The 27,923-nt window shown below is 39.1% G+C and overlaps 4 protein-coding genes across 10 annotated transcripts in view; 2 read left to right on the top strand and 2 right to left on the bottom strand.

Moving 5' to 3' along the window:
* Positions 1 to 98: 98 nt before the first annotated feature.
* coa3a (cytochrome C oxidase assembly factor 3a) lies at positions 99 to 1,890 on the bottom strand. The gene is made up of 2 exons (XM_006790923.3): positions 1,580 to 1,890; positions 99 to 649 (listed from the first exon to the last, which is right to left on the bottom strand). Exons 1-2 carry the CDS (start codon positions 1,776 to 1,778, stop codon positions 546 to 548), a joined length of 303 nt encoding a protein of 100 aa, XP_006790986.1. The 5' UTR covers positions 1,779 to 1,890; the 3' UTR covers positions 99 to 545.
* cntd1 (cyclin N-terminal domain containing 1) lies at positions 1,872 to 9,481 on the top strand. Of its 2 annotated transcripts, XM_087844801.1 has the most exons (8): positions 1,872 to 2,322; positions 6,140 to 6,215; positions 6,328 to 6,499; positions 6,591 to 6,753; positions 6,842 to 6,986; positions 8,213 to 8,308; positions 8,964 to 9,054; positions 9,196 to 9,481. In XM_087844801.1, exons 1-8 carry the CDS (start codon positions 2,148 to 2,150, stop codon positions 9,310 to 9,312), a joined length of 1,035 nt encoding a protein of 344 aa, XP_087700927.1. In that variant the 5' UTR covers positions 1,872 to 2,147; the 3' UTR covers positions 9,313 to 9,481. The 2 variants fall into 2 exon arrangements, with proteins under 2 accessions (XP_087700927.1, XP_087700928.1); XM_087844802.1 differs by lacking the exon at positions 8,213 to 8,308 and having other exon boundaries at positions 1,876 to 2,322.
* A 64-nt stretch (positions 9,482 to 9,545) lies between these two features.
* Positions 9,546 to 14,929, bottom strand: LOC102787258 (uncharacterized). Its single transcript, XM_087844800.1, has 9 exons — positions 14,862 to 14,929; positions 13,172 to 13,232; positions 12,978 to 13,082; positions 12,705 to 12,876; positions 11,671 to 12,529; positions 11,001 to 11,182; positions 10,427 to 10,530; positions 10,225 to 10,329; positions 9,546 to 9,687 (listed from the first exon to the last, which is right to left on the bottom strand). Exons 2-9 carry the CDS (start codon positions 13,211 to 13,213, stop codon positions 9,598 to 9,600), a joined length of 1,659 nt encoding a protein of 552 aa, XP_087700926.1. The 5' UTR covers positions 13,214 to 13,232; positions 14,862 to 14,929; the 3' UTR covers positions 9,546 to 9,597.
* A 4,265-nt stretch (positions 14,930 to 19,194) lies between these two features.
* Positions 19,195 to 27,923, top strand: part of tanc2b (tetratricopeptide repeat, ankyrin repeat and coiled-coil containing 2b) — a 169,851-nt gene continuing 161,122 nt past the window's right edge. For all 6 annotated transcript variants that reach the window (XM_087844788.1, XM_087844792.1, XM_087844791.1 and 3 more), the window contains exon 1: positions 19,195 to 19,657. The gene's annotated coding sequence lies outside the window, so the exon portion shown is untranslated. The remainder of the gene's footprint in view (positions 19,658 to 27,923) is intronic.

The following is a 27,923-nucleotide window of genomic DNA, read 5'->3' as shown; positions in this document are numbered from 1 at the left end:
ACGGTGTCTTGTGTCATTTTTACTGCTTTATCTGTGTCTCTTTCTTAAATAAATGGTCATACAGAGACATAGCTGTTAAACAATCTAATACATGAGGCTTTTATTTCATAAATCAAAACTTTATTAGCATAAATAACATTATTTTTGCAGTGTCACTGGCATTCTCTATTGTTGAAGGCCACTGTAGATTTTTAAGTCATTAGCTGACTGTTATTTTTTTATATTCCCTTTATTTTAATCATTGCTGGAAACATCAGGTAAAGGGTGCCGATCGTGCTACAGTATAGCTTCTAAGGTCATAATCAAGTCAGCGGATTGGTCCTTACCACTGACAGGAAACTTCTTCAAAACTACACCACACTTAGTTTTAAGTCAGCCACACAACTGTCTTCAAATCAAGACAAAGTCCAGCTGTCTCAACATTACAAAAAAAGAACACAGCAGCCAGGCAGCCATGGAGTATGATCAGTGGCATCATGAGTCCTCCTCCTCGTTAAGTGCAGGACAGAAACAAAGTCCAACAACAAGCAGGTGACACTTAAATCTCAGTTGGCACCGGTTTTTGGTCCCTGCATTCTCGCACGCTTGGCCTCCTCATCGATCTCATCCATGATCCGCTCCTGGGAGACTGAGTAAAATGTGTAGCCGTCTAATTTGGAAGCAAGTGGTTAAGAGAAATATTTGAAAGCATGAAAACAAAACAAATTTACCGAAAAAACTAAGTACATCCCATGATTAGGTAGGATAACTTGCTGCTCTGCTTGGGATCATTGTCCTATTGGATGACCCAATTCTGAAGAAGAATTACCTGTTGGACAAACAAACTGCAAGGTGTCCGGATCCTATGGTTGCAAAACAAGTACAAATCATCACACCTCCACTGTGCTTTACAGTAAGGTGTTTGTACTCATATGCTGTTCATTACTGTCAATCCACTTTGGTCTCGTCTGTCCAAGAGACATTGTTCAAGAAGTCATATGGTTTGTTCAGAAGCAACTCTGCAAACTTATCAAGTACATTTGATTAGCAGCATCTGGCTGCTACTGACACGCTTAACTGCCATAAAAGTTGTTACAGAAATGGATGAAATTTTCAGATTTCGACATCTGTCATTACAAACTGCCAGTGATGCGTTCAGGAAACACGTTTATCCCAAAACACAAGAGGAAATATCATTGCTTTCAGTTAATGAATTTCATTGATCAACAGAATAATAAATTCCTTCAAACGAGGTGCTCCAGAGGCCAGTTTTCGCTGCCATGTGTAAAAAGTTAAATTACCAACCCTGAAACTCTCTTAATGAATTCTCTTTTAAACGCAACAACACTGATGTTTACCTTTTGCAGTACTTAAATGGTTTTACACCTACCTGAGCTAGCTGTCACGTTAGCATTCAATGAAACTGACAGCTATTACTCTAACTTAAGTCTAAAATTTGGACTAAGCCGATACATTTGCGTTTGTCTTAATACTTGGTAAACGCGCTTAACCTAACTCCTAAACAGAGGACACAGCTTAACGTTAGCATGCTACGCTAACGTTACATAGCTCACCTTGCGTTGACGTTTGACAAGGATACAAATTCCCAACACGAGCGCACCGATAGCGAGTCCCGTCACCACGTTTCGTGTCCGCAGCTTCGACGTTCTCTTCTTCCACTGTTCCAGTTCCACCTGTCTGATAAAATGCATTTGATCTTGAGAAAGACCCTCTTTGGTTGGGTCTATCCTGGTTGCGTATGGATTGTTGGATTTCTGAGGCGGCGTTTTGTCGGCCATATCTGCACTTCGTGAGGTTAGCACGGCGCTTTCACGACTGTTACACGCGCCGCTGCATTCTAAACACTCTGCTCTGTCAAAGCGCGCTGCGTGTGTCCTATCCGGGTGTTATCAGATCTGCGCTGAGAGGAACCGCCAAGGAAACAACGTGTGCAACTTACAAATGAGTCGCAGAGGTAGTTTTTGGTTCCTGTTAGAAGACGGTCCTACGGGGGAAGCATGCGGGAATAGCGCCATCTTTTGGAAAATATAAGACGCAGGTTATTTATTTATGGGTTTCTAGTTTTGAAAAAGTAAATACAACTTAAGCGTAGTCTGTCACATAAATGTAGCTGTCTGTCGTGCTCAGAGTAAGTTACTGAAGTTAAAATGGCGAAAAGATTATTTTTGTCTCCAAGTAAAAGTAACACAGCAGGTGTAAAATTCGGGGAGGCCTCTTTTGACCTACTGACTGATTTTCTTGTAAATCTGGACAAAAGAAACAAAGATGACCTCCCGAGTTCAACGAAATATTGCGGGAATTTCAAAAATAAGAGAGTCATTGGTGAGTATTGCTCATTTGTAGAAAACATTTGTTTGAAGTCTTTTATTCGTAACGGTAATTAAAAAAACATATCACAAGATTTTCAGCTGGAATCACGTGAATAACCGTTTTTCTTTCCGTTACTGCTAACTGAAATTTATCAATGAGCCAAGTAGAACTTGTTTTATTATTATGTATTTCTTTATTTTTATTTGGATTTTTTTAAACCTTCCTCCAGATGTCTGAGATTTTATATTTGTTTTGTTTAATTTTAGATGTGGTTGTTTTGTGTTTGTTGTTTTTTGTAGATTTTTTTAATGCTCACTATTATAGAGTTTTATTTGTTTGTTTTGTTTCTTAACATGCCTCACAATTACATATTGTTTATTTATATTTTTTGTATGTTGTTTTCTCCTTTCCTTTTTCATTACTTTAGTTTTTGTTATTTTATTTTAAGTCGTTTTTCTTGTTGTTGTTGTTGTTGTTTTGTAATGGTGGGGGAAGTTCAGAATCTGACATTATCAGATCTGCGTTGAGAGGATATAGTACACAAATTTGGGGTATATGAAGTATGCTATGTACTTCATATACCCCAAATTTGAGAATTTTCTGTGATAAAAACCACCAGGTCATTACATACCCTATAAAATAACTTAAGTGAAATCATATAACAAAATAAAACATAATAAGCCAGAATAAATTAGTTCAATAAGAAATAATAACATATAATAATTATAATAAATAAAGAAAATAACTCAAACAACTCAAATGTTAAAAATCAAATTAAGTTAAAATCTTAATACATTGAAACAATGTGACAAGAAAGAACATTTTAATTAAATTCTATTTTTGAAGCTGGAAAAAAAGTTTAAAAATAGCTCAGTAAATTCAATAAAGCAGGGGTTTCAAACTCCAGGCCTCAAGTGCCAGTGTGCTGCAGGTTTTAGATCTCACCCTGGGTCAACACACCTGAATCAAATGATTAGTTCATTACTAGGCCTCTGGAGAACTTCAAGACATGTTGAGGAGGTAATTTAGCCATTTAAATCAGCTGTGTTGGATCAAGGACACATCTAAAACCTCCAAGACACTGGCACATAAGGCCTGGAGTTGGGCACCCCTGCAATGAAGCAAAATAAAACAGAAAAAATGCTTACTACAGTCATTTAAAAGAAAAGGCACAGCAGAAGTATTATACCATGAAATATACTGCTAGCATAAGAGAGAACAGCTGGCTCTCTGCTAGACAGATGTGTTGTAAAGAGCCACAATACAAACACAACACTTTGTGAGGCCAACTGTCTTTTTATAGTCTTGTAAACGCCCAATAAACAAGTGCTAAAGCAAACTGAGGCTGACTTCAATGACAAACTTGTCCAAACTGTCAAAAACTAAACTAAAATCATTATGTATGTTTGGATTACTTTTATTTAGTATTCTAAGTAAACAAAACATCTTTGGTTATGAAAAATAAATTAATTTATTAATTAAACTAAATCAGGTTTTTAACATGTTTTACTCCTATAGTTGTTCATTTAGTTTTAGTTAACTGTAGTGACCTTGCTCAGATAAAAATAATGTTAAAAAATAGTCCAGGTGAAAATAATGCAGACTTAAAGTAAAACTGCAGCATATCATCCATGGTAGATAAACTATTATAAACCACTACTGTGTACACACTAGACTTACAGCAGAGTGTCTTTTGTGTATTTCAAGCCTTTAGGGTGAAGTCTGTCTTTTGTCAGCAGGTAGTGACTAAGCTGTATAGGACTACATCTGAATGGCCCACTAAGCCTCATTGCACCCTGTAATCACTCTGAAGTCTTTCATACATCTGGATCTGTGAACCCTGTCATTATGGAGGTCGATTCACAATATAAACTCCTTGAGGCAGCTGAGTCTACCATCTAGGAGCATCTCCGCAGACAAATCCTGTGAGAGAGGATCAGGAGGAGCAATGGAAAACAGTGATAATAACTTTTAATGAATCCATATGCTTCCTTGTAGCCCACAAATCAGCTAAAATACCGTTTATATGGCAAGATTTATGGGAACAGCCTTGTGAGGAGTGCTTATCAGTGTTGGTTTCACCTGTTATTGTCAAATGTTGCAGAGATGAGGGCCTAAATGTAAAGTCTCAAGTAGGCAAAGGGAAACTTAAAGCAAGCCATTTATTAAGTTGCTTTAAATCCAAAAGATGCAGCATTAGGTTCAAAACTGAAAACTAACCTGCTAAAACCTTAAATCTAAAAACACACTAAGGCTGGAAAGCAGGTAGAGAAATGTGAGCAGACACTCTGACTGTATATACACAGGCAGGCAATTTGGAAAGGTAGAGACAGCTGGGGAGAAAGACACAGCTGAATTAAATCACAGAGTACAAGAAAAGGGGATGTTAAATTAAAACAGAAGGTGGGATGGCTTAATAGCATAAAACACAAATACATAATACACAGAGAATGCAGAGAAGTTAATAATAACTTCCAAATTATATTTTTAAAATGATGAAATGCAAGGTTTGAAACAGAGATACAAAAAATGGACAGTTTATTTCTAAACCTTGTCACGTTTGAGTCATAATACCTCAAATACCTTTGCAGATCCTCTAACATGTACATGTAATGAATGTGGAAATTGTACTTTTTTTTTTTCTTAAGAAAGCTTAGCTTGTTTATCATATGTTGTGTGAATGAACTGTCCATAATTTTAAGACTAAAGGAAATGGAAACATTTGGAGATATTTTTTATGGTTTATTTATCTCACAGGTTATGTAACTTGTAGTGGTCCAGCCCACGTGAAATCAAATTGGGCTCTATGTGGCCTATGAAGTAAAATGACCTTCAAACTATTCTCTTACTTATTCTATTTCTAAGAATAAGGACCCCACCCATCCTAAACTCATTTTGGACACTTCTATCCATAACCTTATTCTTTTGTTATCTATCCAGATCTAATGAACTTATGCAAGGGCTGGAATGTGGATTAAAGCTAGAACTATTTTCCACATCTTCAAACTGTATCTGCAAAAACTGGCACCCAAATGTGCATGATGCCAGGTTTATGCTGGTGCCAGCATGACAGGATGTGAACATTGATGCTTCCCTCCTCAGCTGGATGCTTCTTTTACTTGCCTGCTTTAGATCTGAGAAGAAAATAGTTCCTCTGTGCAACTCCAAAGGATAGTAATAATAATGTGTTAGTCCCCATAGGGAAATTACTCCTCTGCATTTAACCCATTCACCCAGTGAGGCAGTCACCGGTGCAGCGCCCAGGGAGCAGTGTGTAGGGACAGTACTTTGCTCAGGGGTACCTCAGGGTAGCTGTTCAGTGGATTCAAACTCCTAACCTTCCAATCATGGGGCAACCACTTTACCTACTGAGCTATCCCTGCCCCTTTTTTCTTTTCTTTTTTTTCTTTTTTAAATAATAATAATAGACTATTAAGATTATTTAATTATAGATTAAAAAAAAGTGTGGCCAACCCAAAATTCCTCTAAACCCGCAAATTTAAATATCCATAACAATTTCTCCAGCTCCAAAAAGACTTTCAGTCCTATAGTTGTTTATGGGGAAAGAGCTCTGATCTCTGTAAATAACTTCCTGAGGACTTTATGGGTTAAAATCACTAGGTAGACGTCTCTGCAGCTAATATATCTTAAACTGGGGAACTCACATCAAACTCGCATAGATTTCTAAACACCACTACAGGTCAGAGGAAACATTGGTAAATTTGAATTTGGGTTTAAGTGTCCCTTTAACGAACACATGACGTTGCTTCTAAATTATTTTGAATGTTTTATTTTTTGCTCTTGTGCCTTCCTCTCCTGTGTTACTCAGAGTACATCTTACTGATAACTAAAGAACTGAGACTGGATCCGCTGGCTGGTTACCACGCTGTTGAATTACTTCAAAGGTATGATTGAGCAGCACATGTAACTTTCCCTGTTGGTTACACCCTGCGTATTACTGGTTTTAGTTAGAATACTGTCACTTATAATAATAATTATAATCATTATCTTTGCCAGGTTCATGGTCAAATACATTGAAGATTTCATAACCGCACCCACACCTAAAGGTGCAACTTCTAATCATCCGAGAAGTTATGAGGATGCTGTTTATAACAAACTGAAGGACAAATTCCCGCTGATCATCTTCTCCTGTGTTCAGCTTGCGAGCAAACTGTCTCTGCACAGTCATGCAAGTTCTGCCTTGCGATTGATTACTTATGTCAGTTACCCTGAGATTGCAAATAGAATAATCTTGCATAATTCTTCCACACCTTTTGCAGATGATTGACAACAATACTGCTGTACACTTTCTACACTCAGTCGGCTGCACTGTATCCAAACAGGCTCTCCTGGAATCAGAGCTGATGGTCTTGAAAGGGCTTAAATTCAGACTGAATGTCCTCAACCCACTGACTTATGTGGAAATACTTCTGGAAGTTCTCGGTAAGGGTCCATGTATGCACAGAAAAGTTTATTACATATTATAAATATTAATGTCAGTGCTTTGAGATGATTACATAAACTCTTGTAGGACACAATGAGCCATCAGTCCCTTTGAAGCACCTTTATCACTACTGCCACCATGTTCTCCAGTTTATCAGCCTGGAGAGGACTGCCATCTATGAAACCTTGTTAATGGCAACCACTGAGTGTGTCAGCCCATCCAAGGAACAGAGGTATTAGATTTGGCTTTAAGAAAATATTTCTGATAGATGGTAGAATGGACATGCAGCTTTGGAGAACATTCAAAGGTCAGATGGTCCAATCACTTTTCTGTGACCTTGATGGGAAATGTCATGAGATCCATTAAAGATCTGAAGAATTCATAAGGACAAAGGGAAAGAGAACCACAGTGCTCAGAGAATCTGACTGCACTTTCATTAGCTGCTTAATAATGTGGTTTTTGACATTAAGACAGCAATGTGCTGAAATCTGACTACAAAAGATTCATCCTATCTAATTTGCTCTTTTCACTCTCCTTATAATACTGTTTTATACAGCTCATATAATAGAGAAACTGTGAAAATATGACTTCATTACTGAAGTTATAAATTTAAATAAAAAGAAATAAATGGCCTATAAAGTGAAATGAAATGTTTGTTACCCTGAGATTACTTTCTCATCCCATCAGCTCATATTTCCAGATCCAGTGTAATTCCTGCCGATATTAAGGCTTTCTCTGACTGAAGTTAAAAAAAATTCATCGCAATCATAAAGGTTGGCAATACAGCAGCAATTAAACTGAGGACATAACTGACTGAGTTAGCAAACTGAATTACAATAAACTTTAAATAGCTCATAATCCTGATTTAAAGACCCGTTTCCTTTTTTTTTCTTTTTTTTTTTACCTTTTTCAAAACTTTGCAGGTTATGGCACAAAGTTGAACATACAATTAAACAACATTTACATGATCTGCATTACTTACATCATTCATATTGATCCTTTGGTCTGATGATGTGTTGCTGTGAATTATGGGACAGCTTTATCTGCTTTCCTTTCATAAAGCTTGGTCTGCTGTATTCTCTGCTGAAGGAGGTAATACAGGAAGCCCTGAAGCGCCATTCTTTAGTATTTAGAGAATTTGATCAGCTCTTTTTTGGTTGCCACACAGATACTTCAGTGTCACTTCACTTAATTCAAAAGCCTACAGCTCGTCAGGCCAACTAGTGTTCATAATAATTTAGGATGTTGCATCAGAAATGGAGTCTTGTTTCCATCCATTTTGTTCTGCTTATCCAGTTTAGAGGGTGAGAGATGCGGTACAGTACACACTGAACAGGTCAGCAATATGTTGCAGGGCTAACACAGAGAAACAGCCAACCATCACGCTCACATTCACGCCTACAGTCAATTTAAAAATACCCATTAACCTAACCCCATGTATGTGTTTGGACTGTGGAGGAACCCAGAGTACCCACACAGACACAGGGGGAACATGCAGACTCCGCACAGAGGCCCCAGGCTGGATCTGAACCCTTCTTGTCCTCTTGCTTGCACGTAAAAACAAAAACAAAACCCCAACATTTTTTGCCATCCACCTCAAAATTTCTGGTTACTTACTGAACATTTCAATTTAGTTCAACTTAGTGATTTTCTCTCAAGTTTGAGTTATTTACCTGAAATTTTGAGACTGTTTTCTAAACTGTGTAATCTATTTTTTTAAACAATGCTGGGAGTGAAAAAAAAATTGTAATTAATCAACTAAAGCTGAAAGCTGAAAGACTTTTAATGCCACAACAGACTGATGTCAGTATAGAAAATTACCCATCCACTGTTTTTGATTTTGTGTGATTTAATAGAGCGGTCCCCAACCTTTTTTGCGCCACGGACGGGTTTATGCCCGACAATATTTTCATGGACCGGCCTTTAAGGTGTCGCGGATAAATACAACAAAATAAAACTAGTACCGGTACCGAAAAAAAGAAAATTTATTCATAACACACGTGAAAAGATCAAGGAAAACCGAGTAAACGATAAAAACGATAACAAAATAACGCTGAAAACCGATAAAAACCCTGAAAACTATACATTTCACACCTGAGCCTCAACTCTCGCGGCCCGGTACCAAACGACTCACGGACCGGTACCGGTCCGAGGCCCGGGGGTTGGGGACCGCTGATTTAATATGTCATCAATCATTTGTGAAAACCAGGGAACAATTTGTACCAGTGACTGAAGACTGCATGCTTCTGGGTGTTGGTGTCATCGCTGTGGCTGCATTCATCCTCAGAAAGTGGGAACAGGTAAAGTAAAATTTCTTTTTTTTATATTACACCTACAACAGAAATTGTTGTCACTGTAAAGGTTCAAATAACCTTTTTAAGTCACCTACTTGATTTCAATTAAATTAAATCTGAATCTAATCTAACTGTGTTTAACTGTAGGTAGTTGGAGAACTGAGCCACATCACAAGAATCTCAAAGAGAAGCATCACTGATTTCGCTCACGCGACTTTAGTGCACATTGTTGGCATCAGCTCCAGTGTCACTCCACTCTCATGACTGGCATGAGAAGAAAAAAAATCTGTGTGCTGCAATAAAATGTCACCTAAACAAATAAAAAAATCACTAAAGATTGGCGATGTTGCCAAAGTGTTAGAAACACTGTTAACTGTTCATTCTGTAAAGCCAAATAAATAAATAAAAAGAGATTAGAGCTGTGGAAATACAATTGATTTAGTTTCAAATACTGTTACAGCCTTACTATGCTGCTGACACTTATCCACTCGCTTAAATTTGATGCACTGCATTTTATTATAACACTCAAATATGGATTTGAGCTAGGGATCAAATGCCCATTAACATTTGAAGGTTCCTCCTCATCTTTCTTCTTGTCATTAGGCAGGCAAACACGCAGGGAATGAACATCAATCGCATCTGCAGAAAGAAATAAAAAACTGAGTTGCTGTAGAGAGAACCCAAAATCTTCAAATGTGTTAACATTTATGCTTTGGGATGAAACTGACATCTTCTTGTGTGTCGTAAATTTAAAAAAGGCAGATGAAAAACAAAAATGCAGAGTAAAACAAAAACAGGAAGGAATACAAAGGACCAAAGATGATGGGAAGATTATATAAATAGATATAAATAGAGGGTGAATTACAAAACATGACCCAGGTAGCAAAAGGTCACAAGTGGAGACAAACCCCCCCAAAAACACACAAGAACACAAACCATCAGAGGAAACCAGGAAACAACAGAGAGAAATAACTTGCACCAAAATGTGAAAACTAACACTTAACATGAAGACAAAGGCAGTGGGACAAGACAAGGCACCAGGAATTAGGAAAAGCTAGAACCACAAAGTGGCACAGCAAAACAGAGACAATATTAGCACCATGACACATCCATTTTATGCAAAAACATAAATAATTAAAGAAAGTGAAAAATAAAACATTAAGATTCTATAGTTACCCAGAGCGGCTGGGAGTTAAATGTGGATAGATATAGTACAGTTCCTGAGATGATCATGATATCCACTATATCTGACACATCAGAGCGTCCAGTGATGCCATCACCCTGAAACAGATGGGGAAGGACAAAGTGCAGTCATGTAATTATAGTTTGAATTTTTCAAAAGCCTGTTTTTTCCTTTTTATTCTTTTTCTCAGTTTACCTGTCGAATTCTCACGTAACAGTCCTTCAAGTTAAACACGTTTGGGTCCACGACTACCCTCCCCGTACAAATTTCACATCTTTGGACAGCACGGAAAGATAACCCTGGAAATACACACACATCGTGACTAAACATATTGACCATAATACCACCGTATAGCTTTTCCTTTTGCAGGCAACTTTTTGGGGGGGCTATACCAGCAGACACAGTGGAAACAACAACATTATCTTCCTGGTTAAACCTGGCCTGAACCATAGAAAGATTAATTAAGAGGTCCAGTCAGGCGGGGGAAAAAAGGAACATCAATCAGATTATTGCACTGAAGACATTACAAGCATGTGTTTCTTGTAGGATGATAAATGGGCTCCAGTGTAGGAGGTCTTGCCAGGGCTGCAGTTTTGATATTGTTATTCCTCTTTCAGTAGAGAACATTATTTAATTTTGTTCTAATCAATATTATAGGTATTTGGATAATATGAAAGAACATTTTTTGCTGAAAAAATAGCATGTTGAAATGGCAAATTTCACCATTCATATAGAAAATTCAGCTTCTCAATTTTAGCTGCCTACCAACCTGCGTGGATTTTGGCCTTGAGCCATGTTTTCAGGCAGTCCAAGTGTATGAAGAGCAGACTTCCTGAACACAGGCAGGGTGACAACAATGGGTTGTTCGGTGACACGTCACTGCTGTAGCAGATCCGGCATTGGTCTTTCCCTTTTTCCTCCTCGTTGTCCTGTAATGGCTCCTCTAACATCCTACAGGTAGCAGGAGATGATATATCACATTAGACAATATGTCTTAATGGGAACCTGTTATGTTTGACTCCACATACTCTCATACATATACTGTTATATATGGTGGAATCTCATTTTAACAAGGGCCAGCGTTTTGAATATTTAAATCAGTATAGTTTAAACTGCTCTGAATGCTGCTAACAGATAAAGTCCATAAACAGCAGCCAAAAAACCTGTTCAAAAGCAGGGGCAAAGAGGTTAAAATGTCCTGTTTTACACATGGGATGAACTAAAGGGGCTCCAACAAGGTCCAGTATAAGATTTAAAGAAATATTTTGAATCATTAAAAGCTTCTCTAGTGGTGGAGCTGAAAAAGTTCTCTAAATTTCCAGTTAAGTAACGGCTAATCAGTGTATTCCAAAGACAGACATATTAACAATTGTAACATCCTGCAAGATTATCTAAAATTTGGTTGTAGATCACCTAATGTGTTTGTAAAAGTAATTCACCTCTTTTTGAATCTGGATAACATCTGTCCATCGCAGTCTTTTGGAGATGGGGGTATTTCAGCAGCAGCAGCCCCTTGGCACTCTTGATTCTGTGGAAGCGCTTCACTTTCACCAGCTGTCATCATAATGGAGGTTTTAGAGGTATATGGACCTCTTCTTTTATTACAAGAGCGCAGTGTGTTGGCATTGCTGGCTCTATTCTGAAAAGCGCCATCCTCCATGTTGCCCACACAGGTCTGCCTTTGAGAGAGGCCTGAGCTGAGTAAGGAGGGAGGACATTGCTTTGTCCCCTGCGTACAAGCTGAAAAGCCCGTGTTGACTTTGCCAGGTGGTGTCGGCATCAAATGAGGTGACCTTCTTTGTTTTAGGAGAGGAGTGACACTGCATCCGTCACTGCTAAGAGGAGCTCCACTCAGGACTGCTGACATACTTAACTGTGACCTGAAAGACTGCCGTCTAAGCGGGCTGTGCGAGCAGCCAGCAGAGACTGAACTTGACTGACGTGCTGTTTTCGAAAAGGTGATCGAATCACTCTCTCTACGTGTGTGCTGCCAGGAGTCTGTTAAGCTGCCATCTGCCTCCACCTCAGATTCACCAGACAATACATTCAATATTTGGCGATGTAGGACAGCGATGGTGTCTCCCTGGAAGTTGTCCAGAGTCTCAGCACTGGAGGGGAGCTCAAACTCTGCGATTTGCCCGTAGCTTGTTCTGTTGAAAAGGTGGTTCATATTGTTCCTGCTCTTCAGGATGTCTTGGCTTTGTATTTGTTTACACGCTTCCCTGTGGGTAGATCCATTTAATACAGCATCTTTCACAAGCTTAGACCTGTGCTTGATGTGATACGGGACATTGTGTGCTATATTATGGTGAGAAAGGAAAATAAATTAAACATGTTGGTTTGGAATGAAAACATTTTGGATATCAAATAACAACTAATATTATAAAATAAATAAATAAAACACAGGGTAGTTAGAAAACCGGTCCAGGTCCTGCTACAACCTGCAGCACAAAATGCATTCTAGAAAACTTACATCTGGATGCCAGTGGGGGCTTTCCACGGCGGGGCATTTTTGAAGTCACTGCCAGCTCTGCACTCATGCTCTGGGATACGCTGGAAAAAGCTTGACGGCGGGACACTGAGGCTTTGTTCAGAGGGTTCTCTGGCTCAGATGAAGCACACTTCCCAAAGCTGTGGGGGGCCAACTACAGGTGGCAAACAGAGAGGTTGCTGGAGAGTGAGACTTTTGGAAAGCTGAGCTACTCAAGAGGGATATCGGATGTTCCTGTTTTGAAAATGTTCTTACCTTCGGGGCTTCCCTTGCAGCTGACACTGAGTGCAATTGTGTGAAAATATTCTGCACGCCCGAAATATTTGCTTTCGTCTCCTGACTCCATCTTTGATAAAAATTCTGATAAAACAGATTCAATACAGTGGATGAGAAGGAAGGATATACAGCATGTCCGTATGAGTTCTTGTGTCGTGTACATCAAACTGTACCATGCTCTCAATCTGTAAATGTTTCCACCAAGAGGGCAGCATTACTCACAATGTGTTGACCCTGCAACACAAAGGCAATGAAATAGAAATAGCATAAAAGCCAGTCTGAACATTTAAAGATAAGATAAGATAAAACTTTATTAATCCCTCGGGTGGGTTCCTCTGGGAAATTCGGTTTCCAAAAAAGCACAGCACCGACAGAAGTTACAGAGTTACAGAATTATATATATATATATATATATATATATATATATATATATATATATATATATATAAATACAAAGACATATATAGATAAAATATACAAAGGGGATAAATAGAATAAATAGGAATAAAAATAAAAATACAAGTGAATTGCACATTTCAAGTATGGAGTCTATTGCACCGTTGACTATTAACAAAAAGTATTGCACAAAAGGTAATTGCACAGTGAAGTGAAGAGGCACTACAGCTTAGTTGTTCCCCCCTCCTTTGTCCTCCTGTTTCCCCTCCCTCTCCCCTCCAGAGAGGAGTTAAACAGTCTGATGGCGTGATACAATCAGGTCTCAGTTACTATTATAGAAAACAAGGCCATAGCATGACATAATGTCTGTGCTGATAACAGTTCAATACCATGAATCCTTACTCACTCTCTCTGCTTAAAAATTTTACAGAAACTTAAAATTTTTAAGCAGAGAGAGTGAGTAAACTTCCAGAAGTTAAACCTGACACAAATTATCTGCTATTTATTGTAAATAAATAGCCTGTCTGGAAGGAGTCTGAATAGCAATTATACAATGAAATCATTTTTATTTTTAGATTTTAAGAGCAAGTAAATAAGCTGGACATCAAAAGCAGGTTTATTTTATGAGAGCAAAATACCTACGCTACACACTTCATCTGTTACACCTTATTTGCTTAATTCTTCCCATCACAGATTCAACAAGGTGCTGGAAACCTTCCTCAGAGACTTTGGTCCACAGTGACATGATAGCATTACAGTTAGTGCAGGTTTTTCAGATACACGTCCATAACATCAATCTCCCATGCCACCATATCCCAAAGATCATCTATTGGGTTGAGATATTGTGACTGTGGTGGTCATCTGAGTACAGTGAACTCATTATCATGTTTGAGAAACCAGTTTGAAATATTTAAGCTTTGTTACATGGTCCAATGTGCTGCTGGAGGAAGCCAACAAACGTTGTTTACACTGTCCTCCTTCTGATGCTCAGTTTTGAAATTCAGCGTTTATGCAAGCATTGAGCTGCCGTGATTGTGATTGGCTAACTAGACATGTGTGTAACCAAAAATGTGAACAAGTGTCCCTAAGAGACTATTTTTCCACTCAATGTGCACTTCAAAACTCCAAAGTTATTTTTCAACATTGTTTTGTAATCACACTAAAGTTTAACATTGAACTTAACAAATGAACTTGGATTTACAAATGATGTTTAATAATTTTATTTAATAAGTAATACGTTAATAATTACCTCAGGCCTGCGCTTATTCACAAAGTATCACCATCACCAAATGACAGACAGTAAATTTAAAAGAAAAGAAAAAAGACGTGGTTTCAAAGCGCAATACGAAACTTTTAAAACTTTATAAATACATTTTCAAAAGGTACATTTCAAACGTTTCATTCCCTTAACTTAAATATAACTACAATAATATAAAACATTACACATATGACACTTTTTTGACTTACTTTGTACTCGGATAATGACGACTTTGTGCACAATACATCCACCACTGCGGTTTTTGTCCAAATGATACGTTTCCATCGAAACCAGAATCCGCAGCTGCGCGGTGGCTGGTGTCCAGTTCTAACCACGTGTTTCTAGACAGGGCAGGGAGTTTGATGTATGAAAATATTTAATTTTAGCGCTCTAAGGGAAATAAAACCTGTATATGTGGACACGACGGTCAAATCTGATCAAAATCACTAGAATTCTTTAAGCGCTTCTCTCTGGCTGGCTGTAATGTCATTTAAGACAAAGAGAATTCCTTGGTCCAAGCAAAGATGACAGTACAAGTATAGGCTAACTGCTTTGGAGCAGAGTCAGCAACCTTGCTTTGAAAAGAAAATCCGTTTTGACTCCTAAATTTAAGATAATTTAATAAAATAACTGCCTGAAAATGCGACCAAGATGGCTACTTATTGGCAAGTTTGTCTTTGATTATGATTAAATTAAAGCTTTAGCAAGACAAGTTCAAAGAGCTGTTGCAAAGCCAATATTCAACAGTTTTAGATTAACTGGAATAAACAGCTCATATATATATTTTTTTTCACATGTTACAGAGCTTCCGCCATTTTTTTTCGGATGGCTGCAAACACGGAATATTTCACCTGTTCTGACTTCCTCTGTTTTGTTGATGTTTAGAAACAAATATTTCACATTTACATTCATCACTCCATGAGACCTATTGCTAGATATTTTCAGTCTAAGGAAACCACTTTCAGAATATTTTAGACCTGCCACTTCTTTTGTCCTCCACTTATCAAGTTTCCCCAGATTTTTTGAGGACACACTGCACATCATATACAAAAATGTCAAGCTTGCTGCTCATACCCCTGTGGGGAACACCTTGTTGGTGCAAAAAATACTATTTTATGTCAAACTGTGTTGGCATTTTTTTTTCTTACATTTTATTATTTTCTTCAACTAAAGAAAGCAACACAACACATTATGTGTTTTTGGACCAGGCTATCAGTAACTCAGTGACAAAATATAGAATTTAAATCTGTGTCTAGACACAACGCAGGATGATTCATTCAGTCCAGGATTTATTTATTTTTTGCTGTCTCTGTGTCTTATATTGCTTGTATTATGGATGATATGATTGAACTTTAATTCCAGCTACTTTTTCTATCCTCTTAAGCTTTTCCTTGCTTTACGCAAATGGCTTCAAATGATGGTGTTTATGTTTTATTCTTTTTAATTTAACATCTGAGACGACAGCTGGAAATTGTCTATTTGTCTACCATGAAAACATTTACAGTTTTAATGGATTACTTGTGAAGATATAAATAAACAATTGGACACACTTTTTCATCACTATAATGCACATAAAGTTTTGTTGTTGGGTTTAAAATAATTTTAGGTGCACTTCAGACTAATTGTTTTAGCCGGTATATTGTTTTATTGACAGTGCTGAAATAAAGCTTTCTTTCCTTTATGTGAGTTATAATATCGGCCAATCTGTAACTTCAAATTTGAAAATGTTTTGGCTCCTTTATGATACAAAACTCATGTGCAGCTGATAAAAGGATCTCTCACACTGGCATAACATCAGACAAATTTGAGGTGAGCTACAACCCCAGTAGATTAGCATAAGAAATCCAGGGCCAGCAGGTTCACTGAGCCACTCTCTTCCTTCTCTGGCTCCCCACAACTCTGCTGATCCCTCTGCAATCCTGTGTTAGTCCCAGTTAATCTTACCTCCTCTTGCAGTGGGCTCGAGTGGGCTCCACACTCACCTCTACTGTTTTCATTCTTTATATTCAGACAGACGGGAAAGTCCAGGGGAAGACAGAGATTAAGAAAGCTCTGGCAGGATTTGACTCAGTGCCAGTGGAAGCATATGTGTTTCTAGAGGTGAGGGGAGCGGTATCTGTGACCACCTCATCTATCACACTCTGTGTGAGTGCACTGTGGCAAAACCCCCAACACCAAAGCCAGTTTCCAGGGACCCCGTCAGGTATTTCTCATTACCAATTGGAGACAGAATACCTTTTGTGTACAAATGTCTGTTTTGGCATGTTTGTTAGTTAGTGTGCATACTGATGGATGTGTTTAGATACAAGGCTTATAAGCTGAGAGAAATTATGTGTGGTAGAAAATGGTTGCTTTCTCTCTTAAAGACTGCTTAATTAGCCCTGACTGCAGATTTCTGGAATGATGCTGAGAATATGCCCCCCAATATTAATCCAGTCGAGACACAAAATAAATCGAGTTCTTGCAAAGAAAAACCCCTTTGCGAAATTATTAAACACTACAGCAATACCTCAGACATGAGCAGGTCTTGTTTTACTCACTTACTAATATTTTGAGTTCATACTGCCATAAAATCTTTTGTGGTAAGCTTCATTATCAGTGGCACATGCAAACACGGTGTTATGATCTCAGTCTGCAGCGGAACAATATAACCTCTCAAAACAAGGACTAGTAAGTCAGTATCAAGGCTTCGTTTCCCCCCCCCCCCCCCCCCCCTCTGCTTTCTTATTAAGTCAAACTTAATAAGAAAGCAGAGATTTTTTGGCTTATTAAAATCATCAAAGATCATGTGACATGTTTTGAATGTGATGAAAAGCAGAAACTGCACTAAGAACCTAAAGTCAAATGAGCAAGTGACATTTTCAGCAGGTTATTTCTCCCCAACAAAAAGACCTGGCCTGATATGAGTAAATATATGTGCAAAAGTGATAAGAATGCCTTTCTGGAATATATAATTTTGTATTTTAATTAATTACTCGGTTCATGAATTTCCACGATCAATTCATGCAGAAAAGGTACAAACTGGTGTCTAAACATTTACCATGACTCAGCAAATTCAGTATCAGGAATCCCCAAATAAAACCTATCACCCTAACAATTAGATGAAAGAGAACGTCTTTCTTTTATCACCAGCTACACAGCTGAAATTTAAACACAGTTAGGTGTTCCAACAGGATGTACATATACAAACCTGGTTTTAATGGGTAATACAAGCTAATATTACATTTCTTGAATGGCCTTGCCAAAACCCCTACCTCAACCCTACTGAAAAGTGTGTGGACTATGCTTAAAGGTTGGATCCATACTACGAACCCAGGCAGTTTAAATGAACTCTTGCAATTCTGCCAAGAGGAGTGGTAAAATATTCAGGTGGAATTATGAATTTTATATCAGAATCTTGTTGATGGCTACCAAAAGTGTCCCGCTGAGGTGCAACTCGTTGAGGGAAATTTCAAGAGGTATTTGCTTTAACCCTGTGTGTGCCTTGTGTTTATTTCTCTAACACTTGTACTAATTGTACTTCTACTAGTCTTCTCTTGGTTGTTTTTACTAATTACTGTACAAGATGCATTTTAAATAGCGACATGTATTCATGTCCATGAAGCCTGACCAGTGTTGGAAATGTGTTTTCTCCACTAGAATAGGCCTAAATAAAAGGTTATTCAAGTCAACTGATTCAATGTCACGTGAAGTGATTCAAATTCAAAATGTCAATGCAATTATTCAAGTTGATAAATTAAACATTCGATATAAATGATTCAAACTCTCCATAGTAATTCGTTTTCAGGGTCCGGAGGCATGCATTTTTTTTTTGCCCATCTATTTGCCCTTTACAGTAACATGACTAAATAAATAAATAAGAAGCAGAAAAACAAGATAATCAATCTCCCAAACATTTAAATGTTGCACTAAATGTTTCTCTTTCTGTCTAAAATATGCCTTCAGCATCCACTGCGTTTGACTTCACTTTTTTTTAAAGCTCTGAATAGATTTAGATCGATTTAACTTGTAGCTTTATGCCACAATCAAGCGCTGTGTAGAGTTAATTTTACCCCATTTGTTACTCTGGCTGATAGACCTGTTCTTTCATTGACTGATGGAAGAAAAGGATCAGGATAATGTCTGACACTTGCCAGCGTCTCCCTCCATCTATCATTTTAAATGTCAGATGCCATGGTCTTCTGGGGGAATGAATGGAGGTTTGATTGGCATCGACCTTGTTTCTCTTGAATAATTATGAATGATTTAGGTATTAGTGGCTCCTTTCAGCATAAATAATTCAGAACTGAGTTCAACCCCCCTCCCGCCATATGTTGCTCCGGTGCTCAGTTTGTTCGCCTGGTTCAAGTTTTTAAAAAAATGTATAATAAGATGGCACTAATCACAAACACCAAATGGAGATTTTCCAAGCACATTTTAATTTTGGTTTAAGCGCTTCCTGAGGTCCTGAGACCGTTGAGGTTTTTACTTTGAAAGGCACAGCCGGATGTGGTGTACTTGATGAATCGGGCTGACTTGACGCAGTGGTAGGCAGGGCATCGCTCCATGTTGCGGCGCTGCGTGGCACTGGGCACTCACTGACTGTCTCACTGCTCCACACGCACACATACACGCAGATACGCATGACTTTAGTTGTGAATGGCCCAGACGCTTGACACGCTGGGTGGGCGAGAAGCAGCCGTGAGTCCGGCTCTGCTACCTGCTGCAGACCGAGCTTGCGCCGGGAGCACCCCGGGGTGTCGCTACTGTGACTGCACCCTGCGTTTGGACTGAATGTGGCCGCTTTGATCGGTGCAGTTATTTTCGGAGTCACTCTCTGTAAGCTATTTCGGAGCGACTGGAAACGCGCAGACTGGTAATTTGGAGTGAGGAGCCGCACGGAGCGCTGCAGCAGCAGCAGCATCAGCAGGCAGACAAGGAACCGGAGCAACAGCAGCAGCAGCAGAGAAGAAACGACTGTGATGCCAAAGCTGGTCAGAAAAACAAAGGTTCAAGTCTAGAAAAGGTAACACATCCCTTTCAGAGCTGCACCTATTTCCATTTTAAAGTTTTATTATGCCTTGAATGGAAATGTCTTAGAAGTGTCATGCTCCTGCAGCAGCCGATCTATAACCTGTAATGCCAATACCGCTCAGCCGCTTACAGTGGAAGCCAAGCCATTCAAGTAAGCCAATAAAAACCCAGCGTAGTGTTTAATGAGATAGAGTTAGCTGTTCCTTTGTACTCACTAACAAGCAGCCCCCTACCCCGCAGCATATGTGATTCATTTACTTTAATATCAGAACTTTGAAGCACATTGTTGTGTTTTCCTCTAACATGAAATGATCTATTGCTTTAATATATTGATAGGCTTATCAGTAAAAGACCAGGGAGAGGCACCACAGACCTTGCTCTCACTCTCTTTAACAGGGTGTATTGATTTTAAAAGTTAGGCCTATTATCTACTCAATTACACAAATATATTTATCTTGTATGGAGAGTAGATTACACACATGGCATCTTCTAACAGTCCCAAGGTATAAGGCGGTCGCCCACCCAGCCAGGAGGCTGTCCATAAAGCAAAGAGGTATATATGGAAGAAGCTGTTCTTACTTGTTCTATGGCTCCAGGCCAACACCTACTTCACAGCACAGCCTATTATCTGACATCTGGTCCTTCTCTACAGGGACTTATGCGGTAATAGTATGTTTCAGCAAAGGCAGCTAATCTGTGTAATGTCTGTTGTTTGGAAGGGGAAAACATTTATTTCCCTATGATCACCATTCAGCGCGTTATGTGGAAGAAAGTAAGTCTGCTTTCGGTCGTGAAAACTTCAGATTTGTTGTTTCACAGTTTTACGGCTCTGATTTTAACACGGCGAAGATCTGTAAAGCGACAAAAAGCCTTCACGGAGGAAAATGTCATTTTTAGGCCATATAGTTTGCACACAGTTTTACAATTGCAAGGCGTCGCTTGTATAGCGCCAGAGAAGTGCTGTGATAAAGCATTTATCAGAAAAATAGACTGCAGACTAGTAAGATTTGGTTCCAGCACTCATGGTTTTTGTATGAGGCTGCAGATGACTGCTGTCTCGCTGTGCTGTGCTATTCAAGTTCTTGGTTGTCAGCTCGACTCACCATAGATAAAAGACAGTCATCCTCAAAGCGTTCTCTCATCACATCAGCGACATGCGCTAGTTTTGCTTCTCTCCTGCTACCCCGCTCCTCACTCACATATGCGAGTTCACACACAGTGTGGCGGTTTTCCATTATGAGATCATGATGTTTTTTTCTTTTTTTTTAGCCCACCAGCCCTAAACTTTTTTGTCTTTCCGTGCTTATCGCTCCCTGCTCGAAGGGGGGGCTGTGGCAAAGCCTTGTTTTCCACAGTCCGAGCCAACACAGTCCCTCCGTTCTTCCTCACCGACCGGCCAAAGGTCAAAACAAAAAGGCTCTGCTGTAGCAAAACGATTTCTCTGCACCTTAAGTTGACACAAAACAGCCCTCAAGTCCTTCACTGAACTCAAGAATCATAAATAAAACCTGTGCTATGTCGTTTAATCAAAGCTAACCCAAAGAGGCTCCCCTCTAAAACTCTGTTAGCACAGTGAAAGTAATTTATTGTAAAGAGTTAATAATTTTCACATTTAGTGTATCATTAATCAATCGGCCATGCTAGAAATTGAATTTACACGGAAGATAAAATCCCAGTTTGCCTCTTATTTGCATCTCAGTGAATAATTCTTAATAGAAATGTGCTCACGAAAACACTAAACACATTAACGCCTGTAGTGCTGATAGAGATGTTTACCTAATTCCACTGCGTATCTGTTGGGTAGATGGCTTACATCCTGGTATTTATAAAGCGCTAAATATCCATAGAGGCTAAAACAAAAGGGTGGATTGTCAAAACATGTGATTTCATTGTATGTAAAACATGAATGGGAGTTTTGTTGGCTTGCATTGAGCGCGTTATATCTACATATGGTGAGTTTCCTCTTCCACAAAACCTGCCATACTGCACTGCTGTTTCTGTATAGTGTCCATATGTTCGACACACTTGAGGAGAGAGGGGTGACAAAGTGTTTTCAGTGTTCTCCACACTGGTTCATTTAATCTGAGAGATGTGTTTGTACTGGCACAACATGCCAACACAATCTCTCATGGTAAAAGTCTTATAATCTTAAAAATAGTTAGTCCACACTATGATTTCTTTTTTCCGCTTCAACTAAGCAGCACCTGCAAGGGCTGAAAAATAAAGTCGGCATTAAATTGGTAAAAAACTGCAGTTCCATGATTGACCAATGAGCCGATCCTCAGTCTTTGCTAAAATGCTCAAATTGGAGCAAAAATGAATGTTGTTTTTTTTTTTAAATAAGTCACTAACTCATCCTGCATTAAGACTTAAAGTCTGTAGCTTTTTTGATAGGTTGATCTGCACAGGTGGATAGCAGGCAACGGTTTGGAGTCATTAACATTAACCTGTTGAATATCCAGAATTTGTGGAGTTTATGCATTTTGGACTCCGCCAAAGCCCGGATGAAAAAGGAGAAGGGTTGGGCATGGGGTAGCAACCACATCCCGGGTGATGGGCAGTAGCAGTGTGCATTTTGGACCAATTTTAATGCAATTTCGTGACTTTAATCAATTAAAGAATGCTAACTTTAACAGCCGTCTTGACATTCATGCATGTGGCTGTTTTGAAGCCCTTTTCTAAATGAATCTCAATGATCTCAGGCACATAAAAATGCATGTATGGTATTGCTTGTCAAACACAATAAAAACTGCCTCAGAAGACTTTGCCCTAAGATGACGTTTATATGGTTTCAGTTTCCCTGCAGTTATTGCTTTTACTACACATGTGCACAGCTTTACAAGCTGCGTTGATTGCCCAGTCCATTAGTACAACAAGATGATTGGTTAAGCCCATTTGGGCTTCTGATTGGCTCTTTTGGTGGTTCGAGTGGGACAAACACCTTTCAGATGAGATATTTTTCAAGGATTCTTTGAGCGCCATATCTCCTCTTTATGGAATTTCAGTGTTACAGTAGTGTTGTTGTATCTGTGCTATAGTATCGGCCAATAACTTGGAACTCCACCCTCTTATCCAAATATGGTCACTTGAGGCTCTAAAACAGTAATGCACAAAGGTTATGTTACCTTGGTTGCTGCCATCTTTTGTATACAGACTTTGGCTACATATGACTAACTCAGGTTTTTACTTTACTTTGCATCTATAATACGTCAGGCTCATATAATAAGTCCTTTTTTAAGGATCTTGTCCTTGTCATTGGGGTGTCATATCTTGGACAAATAATACATTATTTTAGTTTAATTTGATGGACAGCTTAGTCATACAAATTCATTTTTTCCCCTATTGACTCTAGTCTCAATGCTTTTTAATGTAATTCAACTGTGGGACATTTTTACAGAGGAGGTGAAATTGACTTCTTCTTAACCAGAAAGCCTCTTTCTAGTAGAAGTGCGATTATCGATCTTTCCACCTAATCCCTCGGCTGAAATGCTTGAGCACATTCGTACTCTGTGGGTCAGTGAAAGTCAGTCTTGGAAATGTAGAAAATCACTGTTTAAATCAGGAGAAGAGGCTATGCGTGTACAAGGCCAAGCAGTGCTTCTTCATGAAATATTACACCGAATGTAGAAAACATTAGTGCAGAGCACCCCCTCCGCAAGTACAGCTTTTCTTTCTTTTACGATTTCGTAATGTATAGACATCTGACTAACTCCTGACTTTAAAAGAAGCTGGAGTTAATTAAGAGGCTTCTAACCGCCTGAGAAAGAATCGACTGTTCGACTGTGCTTTCGGATATGAAAAGGTCCGTTGTTTAATGAGGTAAAACGGCTCTTTTGATGTGCATCCACGAGCAAGCCAGACACTACTGGGTGTTGCTCTCTGAGTCTTATCAGCCCTGAAAATGTGAGATTGTTTCCTGTATGGGGAGTAAAGGTATCGTTCTCCGGGATGTTTTGATTCATTTCCCTGAGCTGTGAGGAAAAACGGCACTCTTTATGCTGCTGTAATCAGGAAAAGCAGTCAAGGAAACTGGGAAAGCCTTTTGGGAAAAAAATGCTTGGCTTTTTAGTTTTGGGTACACTGGCAATTATTTGTGTACTGTAGGATAAATGGCAGTGATCATCAGTTTGGGGAAAATGTAGTGTGAAGTGAATTAAAATTGATATTTTGGCTATAATTTATTTCCTTCTTAGCCAGTAACTCAATTTATGCCCCAAGAGTGGACAAGAAAATCATATTAGAAATGCAAGGCAAAGCAAACCACAGTGAGAGCATTATACACATTACTTTCCATAATGTGTATTCTTTGGGCTAATCTGTAACCGTCTGTTCAGTCTTCTTCTTTTCCCCTCTAACAAGGTTTCTTCTTTATTCAAATTCAGGGTGTTGCATTGCATTTGAGCCCCTCAGGGGTAATTTGCAACTATGAGTAATGTAAGTAAAACTGACTTGACTTTATACCCGCAAAAAACAGCCTTGGTGTCTCTGTGGATAAAGATATTCCAGATAGTTAGTAAAACACTCTGAAATTGGCTCATTTGGAAGAAACGACAGTGCACTGAACAAGGGACGGATTCTCCCTCATGTCCCTCATTTCAGTGTGGCCCTTTGATTATGTAATAATGATGCAGAAAAGGCGTCTCCTTAGCACTTTGTTCTTCCTTGTTAGTGACCAGTCTGTGAGGTAAGTCAGGCTGTTTCATCTTGGGCTTTCTGCTTTCCTGTCAGGAAAAACAGTGCTGCGCCTAGCTGTTGGAATCCTTGTGTCTGTACTTTTGCTGGGAGTCAGTGACATTAATTGAGTTCCAATGAGGATAATTTGACTCTTTCTCACGTTCACTGTAACAATTTGCTCTAAACAATGCAGGAAATTGTATAATATACTGTTGAATACGGTAAATACAGACACCTTTAAGGAGGAATGCATCAGCAAAGCTCTGTACATTTTTACCGTTGTTATACCGTTTTTGTTTTTGTCAAGGATAAAGAAAGAAATTTAAATGTTCCAATCATGAATTTATAAGTGTTCAATTAAGGGGAATGGGAGCACATAGACAAAACTGACAAAACATAAGCTAAGGAGAGAGAAGTGGACAAAATGCAATGACATAAAATAGTTGCATACTATGGCATCAGGAGTGAAAAGTGCTCAGCCTGACTCTAACCACATCAGAAGGGAACCAAGAGATGGTGCTAACTTGATCTCTTTCAACACAAAGTGTCTGTGGTCCTAAAGCAAAACAAGTACAAGTACATTCAGAATTTTCTGAAAGTGCTCTGGTGATTTTCCTGAATCCAAACTGGGAGCTGTTTCCACAGAAGCTGAAGGCTATATTTGGAAACTCTAGGAACCTTAAGTAAGCCCCGTAGTCTGAGAGTGAAGTGCTTCGTTGGGATAATATCACACTATAATGGCCTGTCTTTGAGGACTTTATACAAGAAGAGAAGAACAGCAGAAATGTTGTGACAGGTAGTTCAGTTATTTACAATCTGGACCGGTTGGATATGTAATGTTTTCTGTGTTCTTGTGTCTGTGAACAGCGTGAAGATTTAGCTAGCAGTGGGGCACAGCAGCGATTAAACAGCTCTGTGTTCACCGTCAGTGTCGTTGTTAAAACATTGATCACAACAGCGTTCCCATAAACACGCGGCGCAAAGAGAAGGGGGGTTCTGACAGATTTGATAACGTGTAAAGAAAGAAAAGAAACAGACTCCAAAGTACATACACAAAGACACGCAGTTATATTTTACAACACAAAAATAAAAGTACAGTGGCAACAAAGCACATTTAAGAACAATAAAAGTAAATTATTATATACAGCAGTAAGATGTTGTTGTTGTACATTGGGGTTGAATCCTGCTACTTTATTGTAATTTAACAGTGAAAAGTACAAGTGTACTCACACTGGCTTTGAATAGAAAATTCCTAAATTTTGTCTTAGGAGTCGACTCTGTTGCTGCAGTCGAAGATCAAGCACGTCTGCGCTCTTATTTGTCACAAATAGCCACAAACGGCATACAGTCGATTTCTGTGGCTTTGTTACTGCAGAAGAACTATTTCAGCGAAACCACAACGGCAGCGCGGTAGTATTTTGGGAAATGTATTTTGTATTAAAACAGGTCTGCAGTTTCATAACAGTCAAAACAGAATAGATTCAAAGAACGGTGCTTGTAAGACTGTCTGTATTTCTCAAACATGTTTTTCGCTTATTGCTCTTTCAGCCCGCCGAAACCAAAAATACAGCAGGATCGAAGTGCTCTTTTCTGCAGTGGATGCAGTCGGTTATGGTTTCGTAACAATAAATCAATAAATATTGATGCAAAGCATATTCAGCTTTCAATGTTGTATTTTGTGCATCTAAAAGAAGAATTTGTTTATTTGCACTAGTTGATTTTTGCCATACACTTACAGCACTGTGGTAACTATGCACGTCTCAGAAGAGAAGGTGTTTGACAACATTTGCTGTTTCAAATAAGTACAGATAATGGGGATAAATGGCTGCTCGTAGAGTCAGATATTCGTACCCTCTTCTACAGTTTTCTTTGTTCCCCTACCAAAGCCTACATCCTTTTTCGTTGTTGACTTACTTGAAAAAAAAAAGTAAATAATAAATGCACAAATAATCCTATGTCGAGGTCACAGGCTGTGTGGGCAAAGCATCTACCGATGGGAGCCAAACATCAGCTAGCTACTTCTAATAATCACAGTCATCATCATAATGAGAATTGGCTTGTTGGCACACTGTGTTTGCAGCGTAAACAGTAAATTAAAACAATTTGGACGTAGTGGAAAGCCTCACGGGTGCCAGTAAATTTGCTGCGGAAGAATTTCAGTGTTGTTCTGGTGTTTTGGCGGCTCAGTGTGAATGTAGAGAAGTGTCTGTAAATGGCCTTTAAAGTCTGAAAGATGCTGACTTGGAACAACCTGTTCAGAGTGATGTATTAGAATGAATATGGCCCAAGACCAGAAGCCTGTGCTGGGATGTGTGGGAAGTCATTTCTGCTGCTCTCCCTGTAGTTTGCACAGATATATATCATACTGACAGTTGCTGCTGTCACTGGAGTCTTTGAGCTTATTTCTGCGTTGCAACCTTAATGAAATCAAGTTAATCATTTCTTACTGGTCAAGCTTAAGAAGCACATGCATTCTTTTATGTCTGCTACCTCTTAGATTACGTTACATTACCTGGTTCTGCCATGATGGTCAGGCTTCTAGATAACAAAGATTGGATGTGTGGCTGTATCCAATCAGTCTGCCACTCAAACTGCCACCTGGGAACCAAAGATCCCTGTTAGCCTATTAAGCAGCTGCTTGAGCCAGCCCCAGCTGCTGATGGCAGATGAATGACAGAGTATTTATCAGGCTTGAAAGCCTTGTCTCATAGCTGGAACAACAGCTACGGCATAATGCCAGCAGCTTCGACTTTTAAACGTTGTCAGGAGCAACCCGTGACCTCTAGCCCCTCACTCCAAAGATGTTTAGTTTTAGCATCTTCACTCTGTCACCTTCCGTGCACACACAGCAAACACATCATCATCCGGGCGTTGTAACTCCTCTACCTTGAGTTCGTCGCTGACAGCAGCTTGCGTAACTGTTAGACGATCACGGGGGTCTTTGCCATCCATCGCGGGGTTCGAAACAAGACAAATAGGGGTGAGCGCCATGTCACCTACTTAATGTTTGTACACTGACAATGTGGCTGCCAAGGCTTTGTGTTGTGATATGTGGGCTGGTGTGAGGTTGTCAAAGAAACACTAGTGCTCTGTCGAATCTAAATAGCTCCAGTGTTGTTCTGTGTGGGGAGATGTGCCTCAGCTTTGTGATGAGAAGAGCCATTAATGGGTTAAGTTCATTATAATTTTCCAGGCATTTTTGTGTCTGTGGAATATAGTGGGCTCTTTGTTGTTAATACAGCTGCCTTCACTTGCTTTGTGTGCTAAAGCAGGGTGTGACGATAAGAGTAGGAGTGTAGAGAATAGGATTTTTATGAAAAGTAGCATTGTTGCGAGTCCAGAGACAGAATTGTTGTCAATGATACCCTTTGTATTTAGGAACTACAATGAATAAAATACAGTAAGGAAAAGAATTCCAATGGCTGGAGAAAATACAGACCAACCAGAACCCATCTCAATCTTGATACAGATACCAATTCTCTAATTGTTATACATGTTGTATAAATACATATGGTTAAGGTTGTAGTGAAAGTGAAAATGCCATTGTTTTTTGCCATGGTGACGCTGCACCACTGTCTGCTCAG

The sequence above is a fragment of the Neolamprologus brichardi genome, chromosome 8, assembly GCF_056152115.1.
Source record: "Neolamprologus brichardi isolate AB-2024 chromosome 8, ASM5615211v1, whole genome shotgun sequence".
NCBI lineage: Eukaryota > Metazoa > Chordata > Actinopteri > Cichliformes > Cichlidae > Neolamprologus > Neolamprologus brichardi.
The sequence above is the reverse complement of the archived record's forward strand: the minus strand, read 5'-3'. Positions and strand labels throughout refer to the sequence as shown.